This window comes from Schistocerca americana, chromosome 6, assembly GCF_021461395.2.
Source record: "Schistocerca americana isolate TAMUIC-IGC-003095 chromosome 6, iqSchAmer2.1, whole genome shotgun sequence".
In the NCBI taxonomy this organism is placed as follows: Eukaryota; Metazoa; Arthropoda; class Insecta; order Orthoptera; family Acrididae; genus Schistocerca; species Schistocerca americana.
Window position 1 is genome coordinate 354,871,019 of NC_060124.1, and position 23,023 is coordinate 354,894,041.

Here is a 23,023-nt window from a genome sequence, read left to right on the forward strand (position 1 = left end):
CCCCTGACCTATTAGGGGGAGTCTCGCCTGATAATATAGGTCTAGAAATCTGAAGTAAAGACTGTCACAGAGTCAACAATGCCTTTGGTTGAGTTCCTCAACTCGGCTCCAAACCAAAGGATCCTGATCAACTACAGGAAAAATGCTGCAAATTGCAAACTCTGCTTGTATCCTGGACATGAGGCCAGCATTCTTCACCAACTCTTGTCAGCTGCCTATATGAACTGAAGCACAGGACAGGCATCATCAGTGCCAACATGAGCCATAACTTGCAGATGACTGCATCCTGCACTCTCGATAGCCACAGACAAGGCTGTCTCCACATCTCGGACGAGGCCAAAGATGGTGGTGCTCAGCCTCATCCCACCCCACTTCCATGATGATGTTTGTGAATTCTTAAACAGAAAACTGAGAAACTGATGGATTGCTTGAGGTTGTTTGATGATCATTAATTCATATAATGGCCTCCACACTCTCCTAACCTAATTCCATGTGATTTTTGTGTGTGATTTTGAGGTGTTTACACCTCATCTGCCAACAAAAATACCAGGACTGTGAGCTCAGATCAACAGTGCTTTGCAGCAGATTATAGGGACATGCTGCACTGAACATAGAAAGAACTTGATATCTGCAGAGTCAGTAGGAGGGACACATGCAGAACTTACAATATCTCAAAAAAGAACTTCATGTAACAATGTGTCAAATAATGCAGCTACAGTAAATCTGTGAAATCACTTCAGTCATTCACAATAACCTTGTATTGTTATTCCTGGAGGGCCCTGCCTTTGGCAGTTGGAATTTTACAGTTTCATAGTGCCAGTCCTCTAACTTTATCCATGTGTTGGAAAGCCAACAATACTACCTGTCTACTCAGTTCATGCAGTAGTGCCACAGGCAGAGTTAACTGATGTCTATACTTTAAATTTCTTTCCATGTTTGAGTGAATCAAAGAGTTTCTACATTTCTCTCAAGACTTGAAATTGTTTTCCTTCTTTTGTATGTTAAAATAAACTAAAATGTTTTTTTTCTCAGCAGCTTCTAGATCTATCAGGGTCTAGGATGTCATCAGGAACAGGAGCAGGTTGTGTCAAGATTGAGAACATATGCAGAAATCTGGATTGTGGAAACAGAGGGTCCTGTGTTGCTGATTTGACTGGATCACTGCCCATCTGTTTATGTCAACCAGGATGGAGTGGAATAACATGTGTGAAGCCAACCCATCCATTCACCTTCCTGCCTCATAGCTATGTCAAGTTTGCACTTTCTTTTGAACCTAGTCACTTCAGTACTCTTGTGCAAATGAGATTTAGAACAAAAGAGACAAGTGGGGAGCTCATTCACATAGCTGATCACCATTCACAAGAGTATGCAATACTGGAGGTTTGAACCTTTTTCATATCCTATTTTTTAGTTTTTATATTTCCATATTTGTGAAAATACTAGTCTATCAATAAATGCACTAATATTTCTTGTCTGTATTTAAGAGAAGTCTGTGTGGCACTTCTGTTTATGGTGGTAGCATTTGAAGATACTAGACCATGATAAGGCAGTACTGTAGATTTTTGTGTTCCTCTGTCTAATATTGTTTCAGGAAATGTCAAAGGTAACATAAATAAAACAGAAGTAAATTTTGGAGAACCTGAATGTGTATGTTGGAACGACAGTTTTAAATTTCTAGAATATCTCCTCCATCCAGCTTTACTAATATCTATACTTGAAACATCAGATAATGTATTCAGAAGTTATGTGTAGTATCTGTTTGTGAGAAACAAGATTTTAGTATCTGTGATATCATACAGAATTAGTAAAACACAAGGGTAAATAGCTTCTGAATATTGTATTAAAATATTCAGGTGATGCTGTGCTCATTAGAGCTACTGGGAACAGACACTTTGGTAATTTCAATTATATACAAGCCACCAACAAGAATTTTCTTTATATTTCATGAGGCAGTTAAGAGAATTTTTGGTTAATTATTAGAAGGTATTGTATGTGGGAATTCTAATGTTGATATAATATCAGATATAGCATAACATCTATTTTTGATTAGTCCCCACAATAACATTTCCAACAAGAATAGCAACTGATAACTTCATGCAGTCCAGCTGAGTGTAATGAACTGGATATTGAACTCACAATAAATATTTCACTAGGCTTAGGCAAGAAAAGAAAAGTTCAACAGAATCATACATAATGGCACAGCCAAATTGTCAAAAAGATAGTGAAAGCATTTTCAAACACAGCAGTGTGAGCCATTATTTTCCAATAAATTTAAATATATTTTGTTCATGTAGATAATGACCCACTACAGCATTTGAATAATTCAGGTTGGTAGTTTTTGTGCCTTTTTTTCTGAACTCTGTGATTTAGTCAATTTTCCTCAAACTGGATATATGTTTTAAAAAATTAGTATTTAAATATTTTTAAAACAATCAAGACAAAAATATCAATATCAGGCCTGAAAGGGAAAAAAGAAACTAATTCAACTACCATGAACAATAGCGAATAGTCTCAATTTTATTTACTAATTAGCTGAAAAAGATTAACTTTGCTTGGTCGTTTTATCCTTTTTTTTCTGAATTGGAAAAAAACTGCAAATAAACATCTCATTTATGCAGCATCCAACTTTAAAAAAAAAAAAAAAAAATAACAAATTATGTAGAGTCCAGGTTGGAATATCAACAATTATGGAAAGGATAGATTGCTACTCACTGTAAAGATGACACACTAAGTTGCAGACAGGCACAATGTAAAGACTGTTACACATTAATCTTTTGGCCAAAGCCTTTATCAGAAAAGAGAAACACACACTAATTCACACAAGCACACACACCTAACACACATGTAACTGCTCTCTCTGACTTCTGAGGCCAGGCAAACTGGAATGCATCGAACGGGAGCAACAATCCATAGTGGTGTGGGAAGGGGGAGGGTGTCCAACATGTGAAAGCACTATGTATCATTGCACAAGAAATATGATTCTTTTAAATTGCCTTAACAACAATGGAATGTTTCCCCTTGTGCTTTACTGATACTACCATTGTGTGAGCAAGACACTCACACTCAGCATTATATTTGAGTAATTTGAAGCAATGTAGTTGAGTACTTTTCAGAATTTTTGTAACAATATGGTAATTTTGGTAACAATATGGTAATTGAAGCAAATAGGTTAAGAACTTCTCGAGATTATTGGTAATGTTTCCCCTTTGTGTACTACGTACTTATTTATGTGTCATATACACTACTGGCCATTAAAATTGCTACATCACGAAGATCATGTGCTACAGACGCAAAATTTAACCGACAGGAAGAAGATGCTGTGATATGCAAATGATTAGCTTTTCAGAGCATTCACACAAAGTTGACACCGGTGACAACACCTACAATGTGCTGACATGAGGAAAGTTTCCAACCAATTTCTCATACACAAACAGCAGTTGACTGGCATTGCCTGGTGAAACTTTGTTGTGGTGCCTCGTGTAAGGAGGAGAAATGTGTACCATCACATTTCTGACTTTGATAAAGGTCAGATTGTAGCCTATCGTGATTGTGGTTTATCGTATCGTGACATTGCTGCATGCATTGGTTGAGATCCAATTACTGTTAGCAGAATATGGAATCGGTGGGTTCAGGAAGGTAATACGGAACACCGTGGTGGATCCCAACGGCCTCGTATCACTAGGAGTCGAGATGACAGGCATCTTATCCCCATGGCTGTAACGGATTGTGCAGCCACGTCTCGATCCCTGAGTCAACAGATGGGGTTGTTTGCAAGACAACAACCATGTGCATCAACAGTTCGATGACGTTTGCAGCAGCATGGACTATCAGCTCAGAGACCATGGCTGCGGTTACCCTTGACGCTGCATCACAGGCAGGAGCGCCTGCGATGGTGTACTCAACAACGAACCTGGGTGCATGAATGGCAAAACGCCATTTTTTCGGATGAATCCAGGTTCTGTTTACAGCATCATGATGGTCGCATCCATGTTTGGCGACGTCGCAGTGAACGCACATTGGAAGCGTATATTCGTCATCGCCATACTGGCGTATCACCCGGCGTGATGGTACAGGGTGCCATTGGTTACACGTCTCGGTCACCTCTTGTTCGCATTGATGGCACTTTGAACAGTGGACGTTACATTTCAGATGTGTTAAGACCCGTGGCTCTACCCTTCATTCGATCCCTGCGAAACCCTACGTTTCAGCAGGATAATGCATGACCGCATGTTTCAGGTCCTGTACGGGCCTTTCTGGATACAGAAAATATTCGACTGCTGCCCTGGCCAGCACATTCTCCAGATCTCTCACCAATTGAAAACGTCTGGTCAATGGTGGCCGAGCAACTGGCTCGTCACAATATGCGTCACTACTATTGATGAACTGTGGTATCGTGTTTGAGCTGCATGGGCAGCTTTACCTGTACATGCCATCCAAGCTCTGTTTGACTCAATGCCCAGGCGTATCAAGGCCGTTATTACGGCCAGAGGTGGTTGCTCTGGGTACTGATTTCTCAGGATCTATGCACCCAAATTGCGTGAAAATGTAATCACATGTCAGTTCTAGTATAATATATTTGTCCAATGAATACCCGTTTATCATCTGCATTTCTTCTTTGTGTAGCAATTTTAATGGCCAGTAGTGTACATTAAAAAGTCTGTAGTAGAGATGCCAAGTCTCTCACACACACACACACACACACACACACACACACACACACACACACACACACACACCATATGACACTCTCCCTTCCATAAATCATCCACCTTGCAATTGGTGGGGTGGCTTGCATGCCTCAGTGATACCGAAAGACATACTGCAGGTGCAACCACAACCTGGGGGTATCTGTTGGGAGGCCAGGCCAACAGTGTGGTTCCTGAAGAGGGACAGCATCCTTTTCAGTAGTTTCTAGGGTAACAGTCTGGATGATTGACTGATCTGGCCTTGTAACATCAATCAAAACAGCCTTGCTATGCTGATACTATGAGCAGCTGAAAGAACGGAAACTACAGTGGTAATTTTTCCTAAGGGCATGCAGCTCTAGTGTATGGTTAAATGATGATGGTGTCGTCATTGGTAAAATACTCTGGAGTAAAATAGCCCCCTTTGGATCTTCAGCTAGAGTCTACTCAGGAGGATGTCATCATCAAGAGAAAGAAAACTGGCATTCTACAGATTGGAGTGTGGAATGTTAAATCCCTTAATTGCATAGGTAGATTAGAAAATTTAAAAATGGAAATGGATAGGTTGAAGTTACATGTAGTGGGAACCAGGTGAATACAGGGTTATAATTGCAAATTCAAATACATGGAATGCAAGAGTAGGTTTAATACCGAATAAGAAAATAAGAATACAGTTATGCTACTATGAACACCATAGTGAACACATTATCATAGTCAAGATTGATACTAAGCCTATACCTATCATGGTAATATCAGCTTATGTGCCAGCTAGCTCCACAGATGAAGAGATTGAAGAAAAGTCTGATAAAATAAAATAAATTGTTCAGACAGTTAAGGAGATGAAATTTTATTTGTTATGGTGGACTGGAATTCAATAGTAGGTAAAGGAGGTGCAGGAAAAATAGTAGGTGAATATGTACCGGGGGACAGGAATGAAATGGGAACCCGCATGCTAGAATTTTACAGAGCATAATGTAACAATTGCCAAATTTGGATTAAGAATCATGATAGGAGGTTGCATATGTGGAAGGGGCCTGGAGATAACAGAAGGTTCCAGACTGACTACACGAGGGTTGGAACTTAAATAGTGGCAACTATTTATTCACAACTGATACAAAAGAGTTACATGTTTGCACCTGCTACTGTCCTTCAAAGTGGTCACCAGTGTTGTGTAGAACCCATTGCCAGTGATTTGGAAGGCATAGTATACCATCAGCAGAGCCTGTTCTGTTGATGGTGCGAATGGAGTGGTCTGCTGCCTGTCGAATCTCTGGAACAGTTCTGAAGTGAATATCACAAAGTGGTTCCTTCATCATCGGAATCAAATCAAAGTCACAAGGACTTAAGTCTGGGGATTATGTTGGATGGTACAATACTTCCCAGTCCCATCATCCAAACAGGGCAGCCACAGCTTGAGGTGTATGCGCCCACGCATTGTCATGCAAAATGATGGGTGCGTTGCGCAGAAAATGTCACCGCTTCTTTTGCAAAGCTGGTTGCAGGTGATGCTCCAAAAACAAACAGTAATATTGTGTATTGACGGTCTGCTGTGGAGAAACGTAATGCATTAGGATAACACCATCACAGGCGTACACTGTTACGTTAGACAACTCGCTCACAAGTGACTGTTTTTCCCTCAATTGTGCGCGTGCTGGTGATATGGGACGGGTGAGTCCATTTGCTCGGAGGGGAGGTAGGTGTGTCAGCACCTTGTGCTATCAGCGACAATAGTAGCTTCCATTGCATAGTGTCTCCAAAGCAGTGTTGCCACTATTTAAGTTCCAACCTACGAATAATGATTACACAGAGATTTTGGAACCCCATTTTAAATTGTAAGATATTTACAGAGCAGATAGGAACTCTGAACACAATTTACTGACTATAAACTGTATATTAAAACTAAACAAATTGGAAAAAAGGTATGAAATTAAGGAGATGAGACCTGGATAAACTGAAAGAACCAGAGGGAGCAGTATGTAATGGTTGAGTAGAACAGCAGAAAGGAGCAGAGGATTAAATAGATGAAAAGACAATGCCTTGTAGAAATCCTTGGATAACACAGTAGACTGGATATGATTGATTAAAGGAGAAAATATTGTCATGTAAAAGAAGGTGTAATTAGATGAATGACGAGCACCTCACTTAACGATAGTTTATTCAGCACATGCACATACAAGAGCGTGGAGGGAACTGCCTCCGGCCAGAACACATACATTATGTATACAGCTACGGAACATTCCAGTACAGTAATTCTTGACATTTGTGGATTCTTATAGAATGTACTCGAACCAAATATAGAAATTAAAATTCTACAGTCCAGGTGAGTTTTGAACTCACGACGCTCCATGCAACAATTTAGTATCATAACCACTACACCACAGTGCTACTCAGCTTTTTCTGTGACATTGCTCCCTCCTTAAGTGAACAGCATCTCAGTGTTACATTCTCCTAGTCTGGGAATGAGTCATCGGTCCAGAATACTCCAACTCCCGTTGACTGATGTTTGCCCTGGCGGTGATCTTCTTAGAACTTCTTTTGCCGCTATACTCTTTGTCACTTTTCTGATTGTTGCCTGTTGCTGGAGCTTAGAATTTACCCTGTGTGGCAGGATCCTTGTAGAGCTTCATTCAAAGGATGTGGACCGTATCTCTGATATTTTGTTGTCTTGTGTCAGGGTCGAAATCTTCAACTTCATAAGTAACATCAGACAACTGTCTTACAACCTTATAAGGTCCAACGTAGCGACTGAGGAGTTTCTCAGAGTGACCAACCTTCCAAACAGGAGTGAAGTTCCAGGCGAAGTCACCAGGCTGGTAGACAACAGGGCGGTGGCTCATGTCATACCTTCGGCGATCATTTTCTTGAGCCTGCAGTGTGCAGAGTCGAGCCAACTGCCGAGCTTCCTCAGCTCTGATGCAGTCATCGTCCACATCATCAGGATGTAATGGAAACACAGTGTCCATGGTTGTAGTCGCCTCATGCCCATCCACCAGAAAAAATGGCATAAATCCTGTGGTGTCTTGTTTGGCGGTGTTGTAGGCAAAAGTCACGAAAGGTAGCACCTCATCCCAGTTGTTCTGCTCAACATTGACGAACATTGATAGCATGTCAGCCAAGGTCTTATTAAGGCATTCAATAAGCTCATTAGTTTGTGGATGGTAGACAGTTGTCATGTGATGAGTAATCTTGCACCAACAGTTTATCTCTGTCACAAGATTCGATTGAAAAACTTTCCCTCAATCCGTAATTAACAACCTCAGGGTACCGTGTTTTAATACAATGTCTTACACAGTGAATATGGCTACCTCAGAAGCTTGGGCTGTTTTCACAGCTTTTGTTGTTGTTGTTGTCGTCTTCAGTCCTGAGACTGGTTTGATGCAGCTCTCCGTGCTACTCTATCCTGTGCAAGCTTCTTCATCTCCCAGTACCTACTGCAACCTACATCCTTCTGAATCTGCTTAGTGTATTCATCTCTTGGTCTCCCTCTACGATTTTTACCCTCCACGCTGCCCTCCAATGCTAAATTTGTGATCGCTTGATGCCTCAAAATGTGTCCTACCAACCGATCCCTTCTTCTAGTCAAGTTGTGCCACAAACTTCTCTTCTCCCCAATCCTATTCAATACCTCCTCATTAGTTATGTGATCTACCCACCTTATCTTCAGCATTCTTCTGTAGCACCACATTTCGAAAGCTTCTATTCTCTTCTTGTCCAAACTAGTTATCGTCCATGTTTCACTTCCATACATGGCTACACTCCATACAAATACTTTCAGAAACGACTTCCTGACACTTAAATCTATACTCGATGTTAACAAATTTCTCTTCTTCAGAAACGATATCCTTGCCATTGCCAGTCTACATTTTATATCCTCTCTACTTTGACCATCATCAATTATTTTACTCCCTAAATAGCAAAACTCCTTTACTACTTTAAGTGTCTCATTTCCTAATCTAATTCCCTCAGCATCACCCGATTTAATTTGACTACATTCCATTATCCTCATTTTGCTTTTGTTGATGTTCATCTTACATCCTCCTTTCAAGACACTGTCCATTCCGTTCAACTGCTCTTCCAAGTCCTTTGGTGTCTCTGACAGAATTACAATGTCATCGGCGAACCTCAAAGCTTTTACTTCTCCTCCATGAATTTTAATACCTACTCCGAATTTTTCTTTTGTTTCCTTTACTGCTTGCTCAATATACAGATTGAATAACATTGGGGATAGGCTACAACCCTGTCTCACTCCTTTCCCAACCACTGCTTCCCTTTCATGCCCCTCGACTCTTATAACTGCCATCTGGTTTCTGTACAAATTGTAAATAGCCTTTTGCTTCCTGTATTTTACCCTTGCCACCTTCAGAATTTGAAAGAGAGTATTCCAGTTAACATTGTCAAAAGCTTTCTCTAAGTCTACAAATGCTAGAAACGTAGGTTTGCCTTTTCTTAATCTTTCTTCTATGATAAGTCATAAGGTTAGTATTGCCTCATGTGTTCCAACATTTCTACGGAATCCAAACTGATCTTCCCCGAGGTCCGCTTCTACCAGTTTTTCCATTCGTCTGTAAAGAATTCGCGTTAGTATTTTGCAGCTGTGACTTATTAGACTGATAGTTCGGTAATTTTCACATCTGTCGACACCTGCTTTCTTTGGGATTGGAATTATTATATTCTTCTTGAAGTCTGAGGATATTTCGCCTGTCTCATACATCTTGCTCACCAGATGGTAGAGTTTTGTCATAACTGGCTCTCCCAAGGCCATCAGTAGTTCTAATGGAATGTTGTCTACTCCCGGGGCCTTGTTTCGACTCAGGTCTTTCAGTGCTCTGTCAAACTCTTCACGCAGTATCTTATCTCCCATTTCGTCTTCATCTACATCCTCTTCCATTTCCATAATATTGTCCTCAAGTACATCACCCTTGTATAAACCCTCTATATGCTCCTTCCACCTTTCTGCCTTCCCTTCTTTGCTTAGAACTGGGTTGCCATCTGAACTCTTGATATTCATACAAGTGGTTCTCTTCTCTACAAAGGTCTCTTTAATTTTCCTGGAGGCAGTATCTATCTTACCCCTAGAGAGACAAGCCTCTACATCCTTACATTTGTCCTCTAGCCATCCCTGCTTAGCCATTTTGCACTTCCTGTCAATCTCATTTTTGAGACGTTTGTATTCTTTTTGCCTACTTCATTTACTGCATTTTTATATTTTCTCCTTTCATCAATTAAATTCAATATTTCTTCTGTTACCTAAGGATTTCTACTAGCCCTCGTCTTTTTACCTACTTGATTGTCTGCTGCCTTCACTACTTCATCCCTCAGATCTACCCATTCTTCTTCTACTGTATTTATTTCCCCCATTCCTGTCAATTGTTCCCTTATGCTCTCCCTGAACCTCTCTACAACCTCTGGTTCTTTCAGTTTATCCAGGTCCCATCTCCTTAAATTCCCACCTTTTTGCAGCTTCTTCAGTTTCAATCTGCAGTTCATAACCAATAGATTGTGGTCAGAATCCACATCTGCCCCTGGAAATGTCCTACAATTTTAAACCTGGTTCCTAAATCTCTGTCTTACCATTATATAATCTATCTGATACCATTTAGTATCTCCAGGATTCTTCCATGTATACAACCTTCTTTTATGATTCTTGAACCAAGTGTTAGCTATGATTAAGTTATGCTCTGTGCAAAATTCTACCAGACGGCTTCCTCCTTCATTTCTTCCCCCCAATCCATATTCACCTACTATGTTTCCTTCTCTCCCTTTTCCTACTGACGAATTCCAGTCACCCATGACTATTAAATTTTCGTCTCCCTTCACTACCTGAATAATTTCTTTTATCTCATCATACATTTCATCTATTTCTTCATCATCTGCAGAGCTAGTTGGCATATAAACTTGTACTACTGTAGTAGGCATGGGCTTTGTGTCTATCTTGGCCACAATAATGCGTTCACTATGCTGTTTGTAGTAGCTAACCCGCACTCCTATTTTTTTATTCATTATTAAACCTACTCCTACATTACCCCTATTTGATTTTGTATTTATAACCCTGTAATCACCTGACCAAAAGTCTTGTTCCTCCTGCCACCGAACTTCACTAATTCCCACTATATCTAACTTTAACCTATCCATTTCCCTTTTTAAATTTTCTAACCTACCTGTCCGATTAAGTGATCTAACATTCCACGCTCCGATCCATAGAACGCCAGTTTTCTTTCTCCTGATAACGACGTCCTCTTGAGCAGTCCCCGCCCGGAGATCTGAATGGGGGACTATTTTACCTCCGGAATATTTTACCGAAGATGACGCCATCATCATTTAATCATACAGTAAAGCTGCATGTCCTCGGGAAAAATTACGGCTGTAGTTTCCCCTTGCTTTCAGCCGTTCACAGTACCAGCTCAGCAAGGCCGTTTTGGTTAATGTTACAAGGCCAGATCAGTCAATCATCCAGGCTGTTGCCCCTGCAACTACTGAAAAGGCGTTTTGACTGGTGTAATTGGTATGAGTCAGCCAGGTGGCATCTGAGGAACTGCCTTTCTCCTCTGGCACTCTCAACAGTGCGACACATAGTGATAGACGCCCCTAAATAAACGTGGCCAGAAAAAATCTCTTGCAGATCCTATTTTATGTGTTAATAAATCCTAAATGTCCGGCCTCAGGTGCGTCATGGAATTTCTGTAGAACATCTAAGTGTATGTGTTTGGGAATCACTGGTAGCAACCTCTTTCCAAATGGATCAAAGTTTTTCTTGCAAAATAATCTGTTAACTACCTTAAATTGTCCTTTCACATCCTCTGACCAATTTAAGGCAAGCATAATTTGAGATATCTTGACGTCCTTCTTCTGCTCAGCAGAGAGATCCTGGAGTGCAGCGAGACAGTCACTATCTTCACCAAAGTCTTGATGGTCTTGCACAGGATTTCTTGAGAGAGAGTCAGCATCTTGGTGTTTTCTTCCACTTTTGTACACTATGGTAATGTCATACTCTTGAAGACGTAGTGCCCATCTGGTGAGTCATCCTGCTGGATCTTTAAGACCTGTCAACCAACAAAGTGAATGGTGGTCTGTAACAATTGTGAATGGCCTTCCATAGAGATACTGTCAAAATTTGCACATGTCCCAGATCACAGCAAGACATTCTCTTTCTGTAGTCGAGTAGTTTCTCTCAGTTTTTGTAAGTGTCCTAGAAGCATAGGCTATAACCTACTCTTTTTCATCTGAAATTTGCACCAGAACAGCACCAATCCCATACCCACTGGCATCTGTGTGTAGTTCTGTAGGTGCTCTCTCATCATACAGACCAAGTACATGGTCAGTCATCAAAGCTTTTTGCACCACATTGAAAGAATCTTGTTGAGCACCACCCCAGATAAATTTATCACCAGCTTTTAACAACTCTTGGAGTGGCCTGGTTTTGATACAAAAGTCTTTGATAAAATGATGGTAATAAGCTTTTCCCACCTCTAATACTTTTAGGGATAGGAAATTCTGTTATAGATCTCACCTTTTCTGGGTCTGGCCGCACACCTTCGTTTGACACAAGGTGTCAAAATAAATTGATTTCTTTTGCTCCAAGGAGACGCTTTCTTGGATTAAGTTTCAATAAGCCTTGTTGGAGACACTTAAGAATGGCCCTAAGTCTTTTTATATGTTCATCAAATGTCTCTGAGAGCACTTAATAACAAAGACACATTGTCCACTTCAGGTGACTAAGAAGATTATCCATCATCCATTCAAAAGTTTCTGGTGCATTACACAAACCAAATGGCATTACCTTAAAATCATACAGACCCTCAGGGCTGATGAATGCAGTTTTCTCACGATTAGCCTCGTCTACTTCAATCTGCCAGTATCCTGAGTACATGTCCATAGTTGAGAAAAACTGAGCCCCCTTCAGATAATGCAGTGTATCCTCAATTTGTGGAAGACTGTAAATGCCCTTTATAGCTATCTTATTAAGCTTCCTGTAATCAACACAAAAGCACCAACTGCCATCCTTGTTCCTGACGAGGACCACTGGTGATGACCATGGGCTCTGCAATGGCTGAATTATGTCATACTTCATCATTTTCTCTACTTCGTCATGAATTATTCGACGTTCTGTTGCTGACACATGGTATGCTCTCTGGCGTATTAGTTGGTGGTCTCCAGTGCTAATACGGTGCTTCACCGTCAATTTGTCTAATTTGCTCTTCATCTGTGGAGTGAAGCATTCAGAGAACTCTTGAAGAATGGCAAGTAGCTTCTTCTGTTGCTCCTTAGAATTTGCTCTTCACCTGTGGAGTGAAGCATTCAGAGAACTCTTGGAGAATGGCAAGTAGCTTCTTCTGTTGTTCCTTAGTGAGATCTGGTGGTAGTCGAGCTAGAAGATCTTGTCTCGTAGTGGTAACACTAATTTTGCCCACAGAGTTGTCATGGGAGGTTTCTATGACCCTCAGCTGTTCTTCAATTAATGACTCAGCGTTTGCTAGGCACATGCGTCTTGGAAGGATCTGCAGTTCTCAGCGACAGTTAACTATCCATAATTCACCAAATCTGTTCTTAAACGAGACGATAGTGTCTGGGATGACCAAGTTGTTCTTCAGTGGTGTGCTTCTCTTACATTGCACTACAAGATCCATGGGTTGATGCATGGCATGACTCGTGTCAGTTACCTTGCTAGTGCTGACTGCAGGAATGATCACTTCATACAGCACACATAGTCTCCACACACTCAGATGTGCATCTTCCTGTCCACAGTATCTCATCTCGTCTAGCATAACCTCTGAGCAACCACGATCTACAATTCCTGAGGAGCTTCCAAAAAGTCCCATCCGAGAATGATGTCGTGATTACACTTTTGCAAGACAATGAATTCTAAGGGCTGTGTCTGGCCACTTATACCGACAGGAATGGTACATCTTCCTGTAGATTTTACATATTTCCCATTAGCCACCTTCAGCAGAGATGTTTTGTTGTCGACGAATACAGTTTCTGCCATTGGTGATGGTACTTCTCCTAAATGACTGAATATGATGCTCCAGAGTCCACAAGAGCTTGGGTTGGTTGGCCATCCATGAGGATATTGATGTAGTTTCCTATGATTTTTGTAGTGATCGACAGTGGAGGATTTTTCTCTTTGGCAACCTCATCTCCAAGGAAGGTTGCACCCTTTAGCTTTTTAGGTTACGGAAGTTAAGTGTTCAGCTCCTAAACGGCAATGGAGACCTTGATCAGCATGTTGGGGAGCATTCTCTCCAGTGGCTAGCTTGCGGCAATGGTGACCTACGTCGTCCTGCACCCACATCTTGTTCATCTTCGTCATCCCGGAGTTGGCATTGGCCAAGATCGATCTGCTGTCTTCTAGTGCGGGCATCATCAAATATTCACTGCCTTTCTCAACAATAATGCACCACATTTCCTGGTCGTCCACAGTGGAAACATACTGGTTGGATTTGATTATCCTGGGTCCTCCAGACGTCAGTCTTCCTTGGTGCCCAAACAGGTTCCTCATGCGGCATTGTAGAAACGTAACACTGCCTGGGTCTTGACTTTTTCACCATTTTAAAGGGAAATTAAGGACGAGAGATTGGGTTCAATGTCTGTTCCACTTCCTCCCTTATGACCTCTTGAAGCATCTCGGTTTTTTGCTCGCCATGCAAGCCAAGTGCTTTCTGAACTACTTCTGTCACTATCTGATGAAGAACACTTGTGAAATCAGTTGCTTCCCCCATCACAGACATCGATATGATGTTTGGAAGCTGTTCAAACTTCTTGCGTGTAATTCTTTTTTGATGCATTGTCTCGATATACTGGCACCATTTTATGAAGTCGTCTGCTGTTGAAACCTCCTTCAGGAGTAGGGCTTGATACATGTCCTCAGCAACACCCTTCATGAGATATGCAACCTTATCTTCATCCTTCATTCTAGGATCCACTATTTTATACAGTTCCAAGACATCTTGAATGTAGGATGCTGTAGTTTCTCCTGGACACTGTGCCCTGCTCTTTAATTTATCTTCAGCCTTGCACTTCTGTTGTTGTGTGTCACTGAAATACTTGCACAGTTCCACCTGGAATACTTCCCAACTTGTGAACTTCTCCTTGTTGTTCTCATACCATTGCTTGGAAGTGTGCCTTCCAAGTAGTAAAATACATTAGCCAAACACACGGTGTCATCCCATTTGTTAAATTTGGCTATATGCTCATATACCTTCAGCCACTTGTTTTTGATCTTGGCCATCATCACCAGAGAACCCAAAAAGATGTCTCATGTGGTGGCACACAGTTGCTGTCATTGTAACATCCTCTTCTCCTTCTGTGTCTGGTAGATTGTGATCTGTTGATTATGGCTCGAACTCGGGTTTCTTGCCACGTAAACGGCGGTTCTGTTGTGGCTTAATGGGAGCCACTGTGTCATTGATAATAAGCGCTATCACAAGTTCCAATAGCCAGTGCCTCCACCTGAATAATGTCATGTAGAAGGAGGTGTAATTAGATGAATGACAAACACTAACTTCACTTAACAAAGGTTTATTCAGCACTTGCACATACAAGAGCACAGAGTGAACTACCTCCGTCCAGAACTCATGCAGTATATATACAGCTACAGAACATACCAGTACAATGATTCTCGACATTTGTGAATACTTCTAGAATGTACTCAAACCAAATATAGAAATTAAAATTGTACAGTCCAGATGAGTTTTGAACTCACGACCCTCCATGCAACAGTTTAGTATCATAATCATTAGACCATGGTGCTACTCAGCTTCTTCTGTGACAATATAACAAATGCAGCAAATGAAGCATGCGAAAGGAAATACAAACATCTAAAAAATGAGATTGACAGAAAGTGTCAAATGGTTAAATAGGAATGGCTAGAGAACACATGTAAGGATTTAGAAGCATATTTAATTATGGGAAAGATAGATACTGCCTACAAGGAAATCAAAGAGACATTAGGAGAAAAGAGAAGCAGCTGTATGAATAGCAAGAGCTCAGATGAAAAACCTGCCCCCTGAGCGAGGAAGAGAAAACTCAAAGGTGGAAGGAGTATATAGAGGATCTATACAATGAAAGTGAACTTGAAGGCAATATTATTGAAATGGAAGAGAACATAGATGAGGATGAGATGGGAGATATGATATTATGAGAAGAATTTGACAGGGCACTGAAAGACCTAAGTCATAAAAAGACACTGGAATAGATGACATTCCATCAAATCTACTGATAGCCTTGGGAGACCCATCCATGATAAACCTCTTCCATCTGATGTGCAAGATTTAAGAGACAGGTGAAATACTCTCAGACTACAAGAATAATGTAGTAATAACAATTCTTAAGAAAGTGCATGCTTACAAGAGCCTAGAACTGCTGGGCCACAGCGGCCGACTGTAGTCAAATGAAACCAGGTGTTGCTGAGGAAATTAGATTAGGGAATGAGACACTAAAAGTGGTAGATGAATTTTGTTATTTGGGCTGCAAAATAACTGATGATGACCAAAGTAGAGGGCATATAAAATCTAGACTGCCACTGTCAAGAAAAGTATTTCTGCAGAAGAGAAATTTTTAATGTAAAATATAGATTTAAATGTACAGAAGTCTTTTCTGAAAGTATTTATATGGAGTGTAGCCATGTATGAAAGTGAAACATGGACAATAAACAGTTTAGACAAGAAGTGAATAGAAGCTTTTGAAATGTGGTGCTATAGAAGAATGTTGAAGAGTAGTGGGTAGGTCGTGTATCTAACGAGGAGGTACCAAATAGAATTGGAGAGAAAAGAAATTTGTAGCACTAGCTGACTAGAAGAATGGATAGGTTGGTAGTACAAATTCTGAGACATCAAGGGATCACCAGTTTAATACTGGAGGGAAGTGTGGAGAGTAAAAATTGTAGAGGAAAACCAAGAGTTTAACACAGTAAGCAGATTCAGAAAGATGTAAGTTGCAGTAGTTATTCAGAGAGGAGGCTTGCTTGGGATAAAGTACCATGGAGACTGTATCAAGCCAGTCTTTGGAATGAAGACTACAACAGCAGCAGCAGCAGCAGCAACAAAAGGAAGCATTAATACATTTATGAATGTAAATTAGTGTGTCTATGACCCTAGGTTTAAGCTAAAAAAAGTAATTTTATTAACTCACACTAATCTTACCAAACTGCTAATATTGTAAGCAAATTCTCTCCTGTCTTACTTCAGAATTGTCACTGTCCAGATGTATTGTTGCTTTTGTTGTACATTTCTGTGTTATTTATTTTGTGAATTAATATGCATTGTTGCAGATACGAAACAGTGTTCTTGTATTTCGTTACAACTTGAACAGCTATTATTCTGAAGAGATAGCTATATGCTTGTGCTTTATCCCTGTAAATGATGGATATTGGCATACAGTGAAAGTGAGTATACTTCATAGTTATTAATGGGGTGGTGGTGTAGATTTCTCTCATCCACTATTGAATTTTCTTTTGTAGGCATCCCGTTATGGCTCAACAGCTTTTCTTCAGATTGATGATGGTGAAAATGCACAATACAATGGGACATTCTCCTTTAGAGGGCACCAACTGCTTGTAGCTGATAAAAGAGAAGGGATATATGCAGGTGGCAAAGCTGAATACACAGGAATGAAGACATTTGAAATACAGGCTGATTTTAAAAATGGTACACACTTTTTAAAGCTATATGCACGTAATAAGTAACTGCCCCAATTGCTTATTCTTCAGTGCTGAAACAGTGAGATCTGAGCATTGAAATTAACAGAATTTAGATTCCAGCATGATATTATGATCAGGATTTTCTAGTAATGTAGACTTGCAGTACTCTTGTTATATGACAACTGGGGGTGTAATCAAAAGGATATGATACTTCCCTTATTTTTTAGATAACTGATAATGATCAGGAACCCTGGTAATAGTTAATAGGAATGGCTAGTAACACATTTTCATATAAAAATAGAAAACAGACAGCTGAAAACATACATGAGCAAGAAGTAACAAAAATATCTGGCAGTCCAAAATTAACAGTCTCTTCTATTTAGTAAGAGTGAAAAATCACAACTTTTTGGAAATTGTATGGAGAAATCAGATGATACGATGAGATGCGTAGTGAAAAATGCAAATTAATGGTGAAGTGACCAGTAAAAGAAATGTGTAATGCACAAAAACTGAGAACATGGACTGTTGAAGTAGAAAACACACACTTTCACATTCATTCATATTGTGATTGTATTTGTGTTTTACACTTCAGAAAAAGGACTTTTGTCTGAAAGCTCAACTATTTTAGCTACATATTAGCAAGCTTTTTCATTCTACCTGCTGACAACTTCATGGCTCCTCTATGTTTGTGGGTAGCAATCTAGGCTTGCCATATTTTCAGTATTCATTGGCAGTTAATTGGTTGCATGTCATTAGTTTTTACTGTATTTTATTATTTTTTTATTTCATTGTATAATTTCTATTATTGTAACATAAACTAGGCAATGATAGACAGAGATGGATTCAAATCAAATTGGCAAATATTAAAGAAAGGACATGAGGTAGTAGTATATAACAAGAAGTGAGAAACCACAAAAGCAAATGAAAGGAAAAGAAATAAACAAGTAATGGATAGTGAAGTTCACAGCAGAAATCTGATAGAGAAGCATAAAAGATTCCATAAGAGGGCTGACATAAAGGGTGGAGACATGAATAAAATATGAATTGTAATGCTAGAGATTAGAATTAGAATTAAGAATGCAGAGCCTCATGGTGGTTAGCAATGAATAAAAACCTCTTGGGTTTCCAGCTGCTTCAAATGATTAAAATTACACAAGCTTTCAGCCAAGCACTCCTTGGCCACTGGCAAGTGGTATGACTACCAGTGGACTGCTGGTATGTCATTACATACACTAGCTGCCAACTTTGATGTCAAGCATGCTCACAGCATCACTGTATATGGGCATATGTTGACTTGGCTATTGATGCCCTCGCTACAACTGCGCAATCACTGGATTCCATGCCGAGCTGAGCTGCAAGTTGCTGTCTCTATTAATGGTGTTATTGGTGACCTTTATTTCAATGGCTTCTTTAATTGCACAGTCCCAGAAGCTGTTAGTGTGGGCCACAACAATTGTTTCATGAAATCTGATATGGTGACCATTTTCCAAAGCACATTCAACTAAAGCATTTTCTCAAGGTAGTGTAGGCAATAAAACCTCTCATGCTCCTTCCCATGTACTTTTACAGTGTGTACTGTTTGTTTGATGTAAGACTGGCAATGCTTGCAATGTATCCTTTAGACCATAGGTGTTCTGTGACCAGCAGTATCTGTAACTGATCTACATAATTACAGGATTTTTGTCAGAGGTCTGAAGATCGATTCGATCTTGTCTTTTCAGCAGGCGGTTTATCTTGCCCATCATGGAGCCACAGAATAGCAAGAAAGCAAGTACCTTTTCCTGCTCCTTGTCGGTGGTCATATTGTGATTCTTGCTTGGAATCACATCATAAATAAATTTGCAAGTACAAAAGATCATAGCAAAGAGGTCGTATTGTATTCATTTGGACTTAGGGTGCAGGGAATGGAGAGGGGAGGCAGGCAATATTTTAGACTGCAACCACAATTATGGAATATAATTTACAATGTTGACCATTAAAACTGCAACACTAGGAGCTACAAAAGTAATGAAATTTTCCTTATGGTGTATGAACATTGTAGCAGGAAGAAGACACAAGTAAATTTGTCAGTGATTTCAGGATACACAGGATGCAAAATTTAGTACACAGACATTCCACCTCCGATAGTGAGAATGGCTCTAAGATGACTCAAACATGGCTGGGCATTGAATCAAAGTGAGCATGGGTAATGTGCGTCTGTATTTCATGCTTCTTCAACTCCATTCCAGAGTCCATCAGTTGTTGTGGGGTGGTCACATGCCAGTGTCTCAGCAACATATGACCAGCTGTTTTCAGTGTGTGAGGGATCTGGAAAATGTGCTCGCCAAGCCAGTTAAACATCCTCTTCATTGATGTAGTTCACTATACCACAAACAGCATGATATCATGCATTATCTTGTTGAAAGACAATGTCACACTGTCTTCAGAGGAAAGTCACAGCCACCAATTGTAATGTCGCATAATTTTAATGCCTGCTGTCCAAACATCCAACTATGTCAACCAGAGTTGATCATGTTGTGTACCCAATGGCATGTTATTCCATCATGCCAGGTGTAGGGTGCATAAATTATGACAGTAACAATCTCGCAACATTTGTTCTACAGAGCCCCCAACACAAATTAATCCATCGTGATGCTGTATGTAGAGCCAGGAGTTACCTGAAAAATTGATGTGGTGCCACTTCTAAGTCTGGTGCTATCATCAGGTAAAACACTGTCAGCCTGTCTATTTCTGATGCCATGTCCAGGGAAGCTCCAGCAGTGATCACCATATTGATAGTCCTTGGTGGACTAGATGTGATCACATTATCTGTGGGTACTCATCTTGCTGCCAACAAGCTCATTTCCTGGCAGTGCAGTCCTTCATGGTGAACAAACAAGACATCTGCCCTCTTAGGTGCTACTTGTGTGGTGCCATTGAGATTCTGCAGGGCATCAAGTATCTCCCTCCTGAATCCACTGATTCCATATGTGCCTGATCATAGTACCCTAACTAATATGAGCAACAATATTATGGGATGACAAAATGATCTAAATATGCCATGATCCTGCCACTGTTGAATTTCAGTACATTTTGGTAGATAATTCTCTTTTTTAAATACAATCTGCACTGAAACAACTAACATTCAAATGTGATTTCACAATGAGAAACTCGTAGTGTAATCTTCCCTTATACACCAAATCTGGATGGCGTTCTTCCTACTGACTATGTGTGGTTGCACTGAAATGCTAATAATTAACATATCCAGGCATGCCAACTTGATGATTGTTGCGGCAGTGGCCGGTCTTCCTGAGAGGTCCGGACAAGCACAGAGGGTGGGATTGCTTGTTATTGGGGGCTCCAATGTTAGGCAGGTGATGGAGCCCCTTTGGGATATGGCAGCTAAGGACAGGAAGAAAGCCACAGCACAGCCACAAGTGTGCATACTGGGGGGAGTCATCCAAGATGTGGAAAGGATCCTTCCGCATGCCATGAAGGGTACAGGGTACAGCCAATTGCAGGTGGTGGCTCATGTCGACACTAATGATGTGTGTCGCTATGGACTGGAAGAGATTCTCTCAGGTTTCTGGCAGGTATCTGAGTTGGTGAAGACTGCCAGTCTTGCTAGCGAGATGAAGGCAGAGCTGACCATCTACAGCATCGTCGACAGGACCGATTCTAGACCTTTGGTACAGAGCCAAGTGGAGGGTCTGAACCAGAGGCTCAGATGGTTTTGCGACCATGTAGGCTGCAGATTCCTCAACTTGCACCATAGGGTGGTGGGTTTCAGGTTCTGCTAAATAGGTCAGGTGTCCACTACATAGAAGGCAGCTACACAGATAGCAGAGGCTGTGAGACGTGGACTGGGCAGTTTTTTAGATTAGAAAATCTTGGGAAAGATCAAAAAGGGCTCCAGTCTCAAAGGGTACAGGGCAAAGAAACGACGAGAATCGACCAAGCAACAGTCGGTATTGTAGTTGTAAATTGTCATAGCTGTGTTGGAAAAGTACCAGAGCTTCAAGTGCTGATAGAAAGCTCTGAAGATGAAATCGTTATAGGAACAGAAAGCTGGCTAAAACCGGAGATAAATTCTGCCGAAATTTTTAAAGAGGCACAAACCGTGTTCAGACAGGACAGATTAAATAAAGTAGGTGGCAGTGTGTTTGTGTCTGTAGGTAGTAGTTTATCTTGTAGTGAAGTTGAAATAGATAGTTCCTGTGAATTACTAAGGGTAGAGGTTATACTCAACAGCCATGCCAAAATAATAATTGGATCCTTCTATCAACCCCCCCCCCCTCCCTCCCCCGACTCAGATGATATAATAGCTGAACGCTTCAAAGAAAACTTGTATCTCATTACAAATAAGTACCCCACTCATACAGTTATAATTGGTGGAGACTTCAATTTACCCTTAATTTGTTGACGAAAATAAATGTTCAAAGCTGGTGGTAGACAGAAAACATCTTCTGAAATTGTACTAAATGCTTTCTCTGAGAATTACTTTGAACAATTAGTTCATGAGCCCACACGAACTGTAAATGGTTGCAAAAACACACTTGACCTCTTAGCCACAAATAATCCTGATCTAATAGAGACCATCATGATGGATACAGGGACACAAGGTCATTGTAGCAAGGCTCAAAACCATATCAACCCAAACCACTAAAAATAAACGCAAAATATATCTATTTAAAATGGCAGATAAAAATTTGCTTGATACCTTCCTAAGAGAGAGTCTCCATTCCTTCCAAGCTAATTATGTAAGTGTCGACCAGATATGGCTCAAATTCAAAGATACAGTATTGACAGCAATAGATAGATTCATACTGCTTGAAGTTAATAAGAGACAGGACTGATCCACCATGGTACACAAAACATGTCGGAACACTGTTGCAGAAGCAACAAAAAAAGCATGCCAAATTCATAAGAATGCAAAATCCCCAAGACTGGCTAAGTTTCATGGAAGCTCAAAATTTAGTGCGAATGTTAATGCGAGATGCTATTAATAGTTTCCACAATGAAATATTGTCTCAAAATATGGTAGATAACCCAAAGAGATTCTGGTCGTATGTAAAGTACACCAGTGGCAAAAACTAGTCAATACCGTCACTGTATGATAGCGATGGAAATGTTGCTGATGATGGTACCACTAAAGTGGAGTTACTAAATACAGATTTCTATAATTCCTTCATGAAAGAAGAAGAAGTAAATATTCCAGAATTCAAAACCAGAACAGCTGTTAACATGTGTGACATAAAAGTAGATATCTTAGCTGTTACGAAACAACTCAAATCACCTAAGAAAGGCAAGTCTTTCAGTCCAGATGGTATACCAATCATGTTCCTTTCAGAGTATGCAGACACAACAGCACCTTTCTTAGCAATCATATACAACTGCCCACTTGACAAAAGGGCTGTTCCTAAAGACTGGAAAGTAGCACAGGGCACACCAATATTCAAGAAAGAGGAAATAGGAGTAACCCATTAAATTACAGACCCATATCAATGACCCCCCCCCCCCCCCCCATGAACCATGGACCTTGCTGTTGGTGGGGAGGCTGGTGTGCCTCAGCGATACAGATACAGATAGTCATACCGTAGGTGCAACCACAATGGAGGGGTATCTGTTGAGAGGCCAGATAAAAGTGTGGTTCCTGAAGAGGGGCAGCAGCCTTTTCAGTAGTTGCAGGGGCAACAGTCTGGATGATTGACTGATCTGGCCTTGT

The 23,023-nt window shown here is 40.5% G+C and overlaps 1 protein-coding gene across 1 annotated transcript in view; it reads left to right on the forward strand.

The window, feature by feature from the left end:
• Nucleotides 1–23,023, forward strand: part of LOC124620145 (neural-cadherin-like) — a 141,829-nt gene that overhangs the window by 62,352 nt on the left and 56,454 nt on the right. The window contains exons 12-14 of the mRNA XM_047146815.1: nucleotides 1,036–1,380; nucleotides 16,951–17,064; nucleotides 17,140–17,326. Coding sequence (XP_047002771.1) covers nucleotides 1,036–1,380; nucleotides 16,951–17,064; nucleotides 17,140–17,326 — 646 coding nt within the window. The remainder of the gene's footprint in view (nucleotides 1–1,035; nucleotides 1,381–16,950; nucleotides 17,065–17,139; nucleotides 17,327–23,023) is intronic.